General features: G+C 43.3%; 1 protein-coding gene across 1 annotated transcript in view; it reads right to left on the bottom strand.

Annotated features, from left to right (window-relative positions):
• The window catches only part of CUNH20orf194 (chromosome unknown C20orf194 homolog), a 131,173-nt gene that overhangs the window by 54,464 nt on the left and 64,903 nt on the right, over positions 1-11,806 (bottom strand). Inside the window, exons 18-20 of the mRNA XM_028755558.1 lie at positions 10,697-10,767; positions 8,784-8,834; positions 7,127-7,214 (exon numbers count right to left, since the gene is read on the bottom strand). Coding sequence (XP_028611391.1) covers positions 7,127-7,214; positions 8,784-8,834; positions 10,697-10,767 — 210 coding nt within the window. The remainder of the gene's footprint in view (positions 1-7,126; positions 7,215-8,783; positions 8,835-10,696; positions 10,768-11,806) is intronic.

Raw genomic sequence — 11,806 nt, 5'->3', positions numbered from 1 at the left:
GTCTGCTGCTCTGTCTCACAGACAGCCCTGCCATGTCCAGTCTGCTGGCCATGCTCAGTCTACTTCTTTCTCTCTCTGCTCTGGACTCTCTAGTTGCCTCTGCCTGTTCTTTCTCATATCTACAATAAATCATAATCATACCCTGACCCTTAATCATACCATGGAGTGGTCATATTGTCAATTTTTATACTTAGGAGACTTCAATATGAAATCAGTCTGCCTCTGCCTCTTTCTCCTCTGTTTCGGAAAGGGTATGTAGATACAGCCCAGACTCTATCAGAACTCATAACAGTTTGTCACAGCCTAAGTGCTACAATTATAAGTGTGCACAACTATACATAGTTAAAACATTTTCTGCTTTCAAAAATATTATGAATAGGCCTAGGGGTATAGCTCAGTGTAGAATGCTTACCTAGCATGCAGAAGACCCTAGGTCTGATCCCCAGCAAACAAGACAACAAATATCACAAATAAAAACCAACGGTGGCGGTGGGCCTCACTGTCAGAGCACTTGCCAATCATCAGCAAGGCTCTGCGTTCAATCCCTCGCACTCGCTTTCCTCCCTCCAAAGCAGAAAAAGAATCCAGCTAAAAAGTGTCATACACAAAATGAAGATACACGAGGAAAACAATACTACGATGTATCACCTAACAAAAGATTAGTGCCTTACATCTATAAATGACTCCTAAAAATAAGCAAGGAATTTCTACAAGAAACCAAACAAAAGATTAGAGCATAGCCAATAATTGATAATGTGGCCAATGTTCACTAAGAATCAGAGTCATACAACCCAGACCAACCCTGACAGCACAGCGCCGCATTCTCTCCAAATGTTCAGACACTGCACCCCACTCACCAGAGCATGCCTTGGCACTGAGTACTCTAGGGAATGGGCTGGCCTGCAGCTCTCTATCAAATTCTGGAGAACCTGTGATTTCTACAACTCAAAAGAAGCATGTAAGAATTCTAAGAACAGGTCAGGCAGTAGTGGCACACTCCTTTAATCCCAGCACTGAGAAGGCAGAGGCAGCCCCCTGCCTGTGAGTTTGAGGTCAGTCTGGTCTAGGACAGCCAAGGGTGCACAAAGAAACCTCGTCTCAAAAAAAACAAAAACAAAACAAAACAAAAAGAATTCTAAGAACTGGGCAGTCATGGTGGCTCATACCTTTAATCTCAGTACAAGGGAGGCAGACTCCAAGTCCAAGACCAGCTACCCCTCCCCACCAAAAAGGAAAAAAATGCTAGTAACCACTGCAGCAATAATAAAAAACAAAGCAAAACTACAAACAAAACAAACGATCACCAAGAATAAACATGAGGGGGTGAGAGATAGCTCCAGAGTTAAAAGTACTTCCAGAGGACTTGCATTCAATCCCCAGAACCCACATGTGAGCTCACAACCATTTGTAACTCGAGCTCCAGAGGATCTGACACCCTCTTCCAGCCTCCTGGGCTTCAGGCACACACATGGTGCATAGACATCTATGCAGGCAAAACATCTATACACATAAAATTAAAATGATAAATGACTCATTTTCATATAAAGGCATACTTTGGAGCTATGAAAATCAACAAAGTATATGAATCTGTACAGCTGAGAATGGTGAAAGTTTTAAGAATGTAAATTGAGCTCCTTTATATCAATCCTTCCAAAAAGAAAGTAATATCAAATTATGAAGAAATTTTAACCATTATTGCTTGATAGTGGCTATCACAGAAGAGTGTCAGAGCCATAGCTATAGCTTGTACAGAGGCCACTGGACCCTTATATTAAAAAGTACTTCAATCAGGACATCTACCTAGCAACTGTATGTTTACCTTAAACTGACACCTAGTTTTGTTATTATTCAACAATGTCACAGTTGGCTTTGAAACATCTGATGTAATCTTCATTTTTTGTCATTAAAAACTTGCCCTTGTCAGCCTCCTTGGACACAGCAGCGGTGTGCTGCCCAAGCACATCCTCTCTGCAAGTTCTGCTCCCCACTGCACTGCTGTGCTGGCCCCAAGCAAACACAATATAATCTGGATAGACGCTAGCAGCATAATACCAAACCCCAAAGCAAGTCTGAGGACAACAAACATGCTGTGATTTTATTTGGGTTAAGTTAAAAACAGAAAATGCTTAAGGAGAATGGTCTGAGGCTAAAGCAAGTTTTTAGGGATTAGGTTCTGGGCAACCTGCCTGACCAAGGACACATGAAGGACAGGAATGATGGGAAAGCTGAACAGCAGGAAGTCTTATGACAATAAAACCCACTGGGCTAGGGAAGGGAAAAAGTACTGGACTGGAAGCAGTTCAAGGAGGAGAGCTCTTTCTTCTCTGCTTTGAGTACTCTGAAGGGCGGAGCCACTGTCTGCATCTCAGCTATCCCAGACCCCTCTGCCAACTCCCACAGCCACAGGCAAGTGCTCACCTTCAACAAAGCTCAGGATCTGACCAATCAATATTTTGATCAATCTTTGCTCAATCACACTAAGGAACTCAAGACAAATAGTTTTAGGTATGAGAAGACACCAGTTTCAAACTCATCATATTCCAATATTCCACAGGCATATTTTAAGATACTAACAACATTTGAATTTCAGGGCCTTTGTAATCCCCCTTCCAAAGCCTGAGAAAAATCCTACGAATTTTGTGGGATTTGTTGTTGTTGTTGTTTTAAGAGAGTCCTCAGCAAAATATGGTAGTACAAGCCTAAGATCTCCTGAGGCAGGAGCATCTCAAGTTCAACACCTCTCTGTATTTCAAGGCCAGTCTGGGAAACTTGGAGAGACCACATATCAAAATAAAAATCAGCAATAATAAAACCCAGAACACTTAGCTTAGTAGAAGAGTTATTGCCTATATGTGTAAGGCTTTGGGGGACAACCTCTAGAACCACAAAATGGGGGCAGGGGAGAAATAAACAGAGGGCAAGCCTTGATCCTAAATGGCATAAATTTAAAGCTCTAATAATCCTGTGACATGAACTCTAAACTAGTAAAATGCTTAATACACAGAGATGAAAAACACTTGTTGAAGTTTTCTGCTTCTAAAGAATTGCTCTGCAGCACAAACTATATATACTGGGGTAAATGTGAAATCTAAGTTTTCTAAAGATATGGGGTTGAAAGAGGGTTTTGCTATCCAGCCTTGCCTTGAACTTAGTATGTGGACAGGCTGGCTTTGAAATGGTGACCTGTTTACCTCAATTTTCCAAGTGTCAGGAGCACAAGAGTGCTGGATTACAAACATATGCCACCATACCCTGCTGAAGTTTAAGATCTTAAAATGGCGTGACTGGGTTGGGGAGTGGCTTGGGTAGAGTGTTTGCACAGCATACAGAAGAACTGGAACTGTGCAGAACATAAACAATGTGACTAACAAGGACATAGACATTTCTAGTTGTACTCTTCATTAGAAATCAGTTTTCTAATGAGCCCTTTGCTGAGAAGATACAAACACCTGGGAGGCAAAGTAGATGGACCTCCAGTGTGAGGCCACCCTAGGAGACAGGAGACTCCCTCTCACACCCCACACCCCCCGGATGTGATCTTGCTCCAAGGTTAGTACTACAGTCACACTACATGATTTCCTCAATGCCCCTGACTCCGAGGTTTTCACCGACAGGATCTGGAGGAGCAGAAAGGAAGGTAGAACACAACTCCGCAAAACACCAAGGGCTAAAATCCGAGCTTGGTGCGCTTGCTTTGTCTTCTATGTTAATGAAGAAGCTGACCAATGATCTAAGAACGGGGAGAGGAATTTGCCACCAGCTAAAATATTTTCAATAAGAACAAATCATCCGGAAAGAGGATTTGCTTTGTAGAGGCTGAGGAATTTGTGAAGTCAGAGTTCAAACTCCACAGAATTGCTATATTCAACAAGGAATGAACAGGACTCACTCGAGAATGTTATTTGTGAGCCTGGGGTTACACCTCAGTAGCATAGTATTTGCCTAGCATGCATAAGGCCCTGGGTTAGATCCCCAGCAAATCTGTCTCTGTTTCCCTACCTCACCCCCAACACACCAACACAAGCACACACACACACATAAACACAGGGCGGGGGGTGTGAAGGGAGGGGGGGAGAGGACAGAGACAGAAAGAGACAGAGAGAGAGATGGAGGGAGGCAGAGACAGAGACAGAAACAGTTATTCTGAGGAATCCAAAAAAGGAACAGGGAAATGAATCCATGAAATCCACTTAAGATATTTAAGAAAATCCACATTTTCAAGATATTTTTTCTACTAGGAAAACCATTGCCAGCTCACATTGAAAAGGGCAAACTATGGAAAAGGGAGAAAAGAAGGATGCTCAGCTCCCCAAATTCTACTGGCAAGAAGCAGGTGCATGAAACAACTAAGCTACAAAGTAAGATCTCCCTTCTGAGGAAAATGGAAAGCTGAGATGTGAGGCCCAGGGTAAGATCAAGAGCTCTGAGGGCTGGGACGGCCAGATGGCTCAGTGGGTAGAGACAGCTGCCACCAAGCCTGAATGTTTGAGTATAATCTCCAGAATTTCTATGGACAAAGAGAACTGATTCCCTCATGCGTCCTCTGACCAGCAAATGAATACTGTGGCACACATGCATGGCCATGTACATACACACAATAATTTCTGTAAAGGAGCCCTGGGGGTGAAAACAGGAGCCAGGGGCCGAGGCTGAGATATATGGCCATGAACCTGAATCCTAAGGAAGGAACCGCTATCTTTTATGGAAAACAAAGGTGCCACAGAGTTCAGAGTTTCTGAAAAGGGGAGTCTGGAAGGCTAAGCTAACAGCTCAGAGGGCAGAGCTGAGAGCAACAAGGAACAATTTCCAGGCTTTGACCATAATTTAAAAAAACCCTACAATCTGACCACCTGATTAGACACCCTCACTGGGTATTAAACCAAGGTAGTTGGACTCAGAGCACATTGGACAAGCACACTGCCACTGAGATACAGCTCCAACATTATTTTCTTAAGATTTTATTTTGGCTGGGAAGTGGTGGTGGATGTCTTTAATTTTAGTACTCCACAGGCAGAGGCAGGTGGTGGATCTCTGTGAGTTCAAGGTCAGCCTGGCCTAAAGAGAGAGAGTTCCAGGGTAGCCAGGGCTACACCGAGAAACCCAGCCTTGAAAAATAAAATTGTATATGAGTATTTTGTCTGTCTGTCTCTAAGTGCATCATGTGCATGCAATGTGTGCTCTTGGAAACCAGAAGAAGGCATGAGATTCCCTGGGCCTGGGATTACAGAAAGTTGTGAGCCATCATGTGGGTGCTAGAAATTGAACCCAGGTACTCTGGAAGCTCACACGCCTTTACTTTTATTCTGAGATGAGATCGGGCTTTACCATGTTGCCCAGGGGCTAGTCTTAAACTTGAGACCTTCACCTCCCACGGCTGAGGTTAAAGGCCTGGACACCAGGCTCAGCTTGCTTCCCAGCTGGATCTTGAAGCTGCTTTAGGCTTTTCACTTACTCATCCTCAAGCTTTTGAATCTGATGCTGTAGCAGTTATTCCAGGCTAGCTCTGCCTTTATAATGGGATAGCAAGGTACAAGCAGATAGTTCTCTAGTTTCATGAGTCTATAAAGAGCAAGGTTACATTTGAGATGTGCACTTGGGTACTGTCCTGAGCTTATCTATACAGGGTTCAGGTATGTCCAGCTTTAACACTGCAACAGAACTGCCATCTATGAAGGTCATACTTGAGAACCATAAAATCAAGTTCCCTGGACCCCACACAATTTGCATAAAGAAAACGTCAATGTTTCACTAACTTCATGAGTCTGTGTCGGGCTGTATTCACAGCTATCCTAGCGCAGATGCCCCATGGCTGGACATGCCTGGAGATGTTCTGTCTTTTTAAAAGTTTTTTTTCTCTCTCCTTTCCCTTTTTTTTTTTTTTTGAGTTTCTCTGTATAGTCCTATATGTCTTAGAACTCACTCTGTAGACCAGGATGGCCTTGAACTTAGAGATCCTCCTGCCTCTGTCTCCTAAGTGCTGAGATTAAAGGCATGCGCCACCACCATCTGGCAAGGTTTTCAAATATTTTTAATTATGTATGTTTATGTGTGGGCATGTGCACTTGAGCACAGGAGCTCTTGGAAGCCAAAGGTATTATACTCCCCTGGAAGTAAGAGGGATTGTGAGGAATCTGACATGGGTACAGAGAACTGAACTTGGATCCTCTTCAAGAGCAGTTAAGTATGCGTAACTGCTGAGCCATCTATCCAGCCCCTGAAGATGATCATGATGGTGAGATTTTGGAATGTTTGAGCGCATGAGATTTAAGGCCTTTAACTGTTGCCATAAAAGGATGAGATACTTGCAACTGAGTGACTATACAGTAAGGAAACAGTATGAATCACAGAAGCCGGAGAGCAGACTGATGTAAGGAAGGTTCAACACAAAGGCCATTCTTGGTTGCTGTGGGCTCAAGGGAGGGTATGAGACCAGTCCATATCCAGTAGCCAGGCATAAAATAGGGGCTTCGGTCCTATAAACAGAGGGAAGTAGTGGACCCACAACTCAGATAAGCCTGGAAATAGGCTCTTTCCCCAGAGCCTCTTATTAAACAGTCAGGCCTGGTTGATCCTGGATTTGGGCCTCATTAGATCTTGATCTATACAAGCATGCCTGGTTTTCTTTTTTGTCTATTTGATCAAGAGCCCTGTATGACACCAGACTCATGATGTAGTCCAGGCTGCTTTAACACATCAGGCTGTCACAACATCCTGCCTTCCTGGTGCTTGGATTACACTCATGTGCCACCAGACTCTGTTTGCTTAGGCTTTTGACTTGCAAAACCCTAAGATAATTTAAAAATATGAGAAAACCATGTAGGTCTATTACACAGGAGAAAACCATGTAGGTCTATGACTTCTCTGCTGGAAGTGTTGCCACTCTGGCCATGCTGAGAACAAAGCTCTGGTAGCAGCAAGGGGACCAGGTACAATTCTGGTGCCATGTCTGTGCTCGTGAAACTAGCACATGTTTCCTCATCTTCAAGTGGCTGAGCCAAAGGGAAACAGCCACAGAAAAGCAACATTCTTTTCAAAGAGCAGGTGTGTTATTAAACACAACAGTTTGTGCTAACCCCTGCAAATAAGAGACTCAGATAAAGCTAAGAACACAGTCATAGCTGCTTACCTTCCTCAGGCCTGGACTGTGGACTGCTGGAATAAAGATACGCTCCTTTTCCTCCTGTTAGCAAGGTGCCCAAGAAACAGTCGTCCCCCTTTAAAAACATTAGCAACAACAACAAAAAATTGGTGACTTATAGCATAAAAATGAACAGAATCAAACTCTTATCCATTTTATCAGTACTAAAAACATGAATCAGACTTGACTATACCAAAATATACCATGTGCTTTGGCATCATCTGTTCTTTGGCATAATAGCAATAACAACATTCTGAATTCTGGGGTTTTTTTGTTTGTTTGTTTTTTTGGTGACAGAGTCTCACTGTAGCCCAGGATGGCTCAGAATTTGCAGTGATTCTCCTGACTCAGCTTCCTGAGTGTAGGGATAAGTGAATACTCCCCAACACATCTGGCTTCTATACCTTATTTGTGGTGTTCTTGTCTGTGAAAAAGAAGCTCCCTTCTCCTGGCCTAACGCTTTGCCATCTCAGCTTCTGTGCAGGCCAATTTGGAATCTGTTTTTAATAGTGCTCAAGACAGGTAGGGGAGGGAGCTCCCTGGTACACAGTGCTTGCCTGGAATGCACAAGGCCTTAGGTTTGATCCCTAGTACTGATAAACACACACACACACACACACACACACACACACACACACACACACACACACATATATATATTCAATTTAGTGCTTCAAGGATGGAATCCTGCTGTTTCTGCCTAGGTAGTCTCTCTACCATATCCAGTTCTTTTAGGCCCTGACACCCTGGCAAAGATGCTGATTTTATATATGTGGAGATTTTTAAAATCCTTAATAAGACAAGGTGGAGTCCCTCTCACTTTGTTCCCCATAAGCATTTTTCCTCCCTCAGAGGCCTAACAGGAAGTGGGAAATGCAAATAGGAGTCAAAGACAAAAAGTATGGAATCTTCCTCTGCTTAGCAGTAAGATGACATATTTTAAAAATAGCTTAAACGTTTTTACTTATATATATTACACATATGGGTATCTGTGTGTGCATGTATGTCCATGGAAATCATATGGATGTTTAGTGCCCTTGGAGGCCAGAAGAGAGCATAGGATTCCAAGAGTACATGGTGAGTCACCATGTAGGTGGCAGGAATAGAACCTGGGTCTTCAGGAAGAGCAGCTAGTGCTCTTAACTGCTGAGCCATCTCTCCAGCCCCAAGATGAAGTATTTTATCATGACAAGTTGCTTGTAGCCGGGCGGTGGTGGCGCACACCTTTAATCCCAGCACTTGGGAGGCAGAGGCAGGTGGATTTCTGAGTTCGAGGCCAGCCTGGTCTACAGAGTGAGTTCCAGGACATCCAGAGCTACACAGAGAAACCCTGTCTCGAAAAACCTAAGGAAAAAAAAAACCAAAACAAGTTGCTTATATTTGGGCCATCTTACAAAACTATTTTATGTGTAGGAGTGATTTGCTTGCATGCATATATGTGCACCACATGTTTATTTGGTGCCCAGGGAGGCCAAAAGAGGGCACTGAATCTCCTGGAACTAGAGTTACAAACAGTTATGACCCACCTTGTGGGTGCTAGGAACTCAGCCTAGGTCCTCTGCAAGAGCGGTGTGTGATCTTGACTGCTGAGCCATCTCTTTGGCCCCATCGGATGTTAATCTCAGGAAACAAAAGTGCTGCTTACCTTTGTGGCTTGCAGGATTTTCTCAGACAATTTTATTTCATTATCTTCTACCTGTGTCCAATAGAAATGAAGAGTGTTCAATTTAGTGCTTCGAGGATGGAATCCTGCTGTTTCTGCCTAGGTAGTCTCTCTACCACATCCAGTTCTTTTAAGCCCTGGCATCCTGGCAAAGATGCTGATGGCCACCAGGGCTCAAGCTCTAGTCCAAAGTGGGTTTTCTTTCGAGGACCTTAGGCCCAGCTCATAAGCCTCAGATACATGGAGAAGATGCCTAATCTTTATTTACCTTTCACTATAGGGGGAAGATCACTTTCCAATGAATGAAAATACAGTAAAATATTTCTGGTGAGTACTTTGAGACAGGGTCTTTATGTAGCCCTGACTGGCCTAGAACTCACTACTGAGACCAGGCTAGCCTTAAATTCATAGAGATCTGTCTGTCTCTGCCTACTGAGTGTTGAGATTAAATGTGTGTGCCACAATGCCTGGCTTGAGTGCACTCTTACTTAAACAATGTTAGAGGACAACTCTGTGTTTCCCCCATAACTAGATCAGAACTATAAAATCAGATTCTAAAATAGGTTCTAAGACCTTGTCTTTTAAAGGCAGGCCTTACTCAGTCCAGGTTGCTATAGAACTCATTATATGATACTATATAATCCTGGCAAGCCTCAAACTTGTAATCCTCTTGCTTCAGCTGGGCTTGCACGTATTACCTTGCCTGTCTACAGTATGTAAACTATATTGTGCATATGTTTAATCTCAAGTGACTTAGATTCAATTACTAAAAGCAAATTACATGTAAAGCTTTTAATAATAAAAAAAAAGAGTTATGTGTCAGTGCCCTCTGCAAACTGAGTTGGGACAAAATGAGACTTTTCTTTAACCTGTCCTTTCCTAACCAGATACCTGCAGTGTCCTGGACCATAGCTCAGGAAAAGGGAGACTCCAGGTTCTGTGTGTGGAAGTCACCTCGCTACCACTCACTCTTGGGAAGCATTCAGAGCTGCTTTACCAGCCCGTCTGCTCATCAGCCTTCCTTTTGTGGCCTTATATGCTCTCACCAAAATTTGTGCATCACTGCAGTACTTGAACTCTTTGTTTTGTTTCATTTTGTTTTGTTTTTCAAGGCAGGGTTTCTCTGTGTAGCCCTGGCTGTCCTGGAACTCGATTTGTAGACCAGGCTGGCCTCAAACTCACAGAGATTCATTTGTCTTTGCCTCCCCAGTGCTTTTATTAAAGACCATTACTACCACATCCAGCGAGTACTTAAACTTTTAAATACAAGATTTCCTGCTAACATATTTTCTATGTCCCAAAACGCTAATCTGGAAATGGTCATGCAGTGAAGTCCTAGGATTTAAAAGACAGAAGCAGAAGGATCAAGAATTCCAAGCACCCCATCTACACAGTGAGAGTCTGTGGCCAGCCTGAGTTACATGAGACCCAGTCCAAAACAAACAAACAAAAAAAAAACCAAACCAAACCAACAACAAAACCAAACTGTATTTCAGACCTAGCTTCATTAAAGAAAACGAGGCTTTTCTACATGTAGAGAAATACTTGGGAAAACACCAGAAACCATTCTAACCAGAAGGAATCAACGTCTCAAAGTCTGTGAGACCTGGATAGGCAGAGCCTTGAAGAAGCACAGGAACCAGTCCCTGGATATCAGCCTGGACTCTAGTGCTCTCATCTCCAACATGGGGTGTTAATGTCTTCCTTGCATGACTTCACAAATAACTTAGCTTCCTTTTCTGAAGCTTTCTAAGACTATAATTGGATTCTATTCCTAAATAAAGGCTAGATCACAATCTAACAGCCATCCAGGGACCCCATAAGAAGGTTCTTCCTTAAACGTCTGCCCTAGGATCTTCCGGTTAGGTCCACTGTGACCTGTACATAATACTGACCAGCCAGGAACAGAATCTGGGGATGGCAGATGTCAAGATGATGTAGCTGGTCTCTGGGGTAATAGTACCATCTGTAGGAAGACCAAAGACATGTCAGTTGTATCTAGCCACCTTAGCCCACCCACCTTACAGGCCTACTTGCACCCACATCTACCATCAATAGGTGTTACACACAGCAAAACTGGAAGGCAGAGCCGTCTAAGTCCTTTGACCTCAGACATGGAGCCACAGGATTTGGAGTTTGCTCTGCTGGGTTTTGGTTTTGCTTTGATCGAGTGTTTCCTTAGTATGCCCTGATTCTTCCCTTTTGATCCCTTTTGAAATGTATGTTCTGTACCATTGGATGTTGGATGTAATTTGCTTTTTGCTTTTTCTGGAGCTTGCGATTAGGAGACTGCTTTGAGGGGCTGGAGGGATGACTCAGCAGTTAAGAGCACTGGCTGCTCTTCTAGAGCACCAGGTTCAATCCCCAGCACCCACACGGCAGCTCACAACTGTCTATAACTCCTGTTCCAGGGGATCAGACACCCTTTCACAGACATAGTTAAGTCAAAATACCACTGTACATAAACTAAAATAAAAATATTTTTTTTTTTGGGGGCTAGAGAGATGGCTCAGTGGTTAAGAGCACTGACTACACTTCCAGAGGTCCTGAGTTCAAATCCCAGCAACCACATGGTGGCTCACAACCATCTGTAATGAGATCTGATGCCCTCTTCTGGAGTGTCTGAAGACAGCTACAAGTGTACTCATATATAATAAATAAATAAATCTTTAAAAAAAAATATTTTTTTTTTTTTTAAAAAAAGAAATGGCTTTGAGTCTCAGAAGAGACTTTTAAACTCTGGACCTTTAAGCAGTATTGTGAAAGACTATGAGGACTTTTGGAGTTGTACTGAGTGCATTTGTATATGTGTGTGTGTATGTGTGTGTGTGTATGTGTGTTTGTGTGTGTGTATGTATGTATGTGTGTATGTGCCAATGGAGGTCAGAGAAGAGTTCTGTGGTTTCAGAATAGCTTTCATAGGCTTGTGTGTTTGAATACGAGGGGGGGGAGGGGAGAGGGGGAGGGGGAGGGGAGAGGGAGAGGGAGAGGGAGAGGGAGAGGGA

This window comes from Grammomys surdaster, unplaced genomic scaffold (genome assembly GCF_004785775.1).
Source record: "Grammomys surdaster isolate TR1022 unplaced genomic scaffold, NIH_TR_1.0 129, whole genome shotgun sequence".
Classification (NCBI taxonomy): Eukaryota; Metazoa; Chordata; class Mammalia; order Rodentia; family Muridae; genus Grammomys; species Grammomys surdaster.
This window is presented reverse-complemented; position numbering and strand designations above follow the sequence as displayed.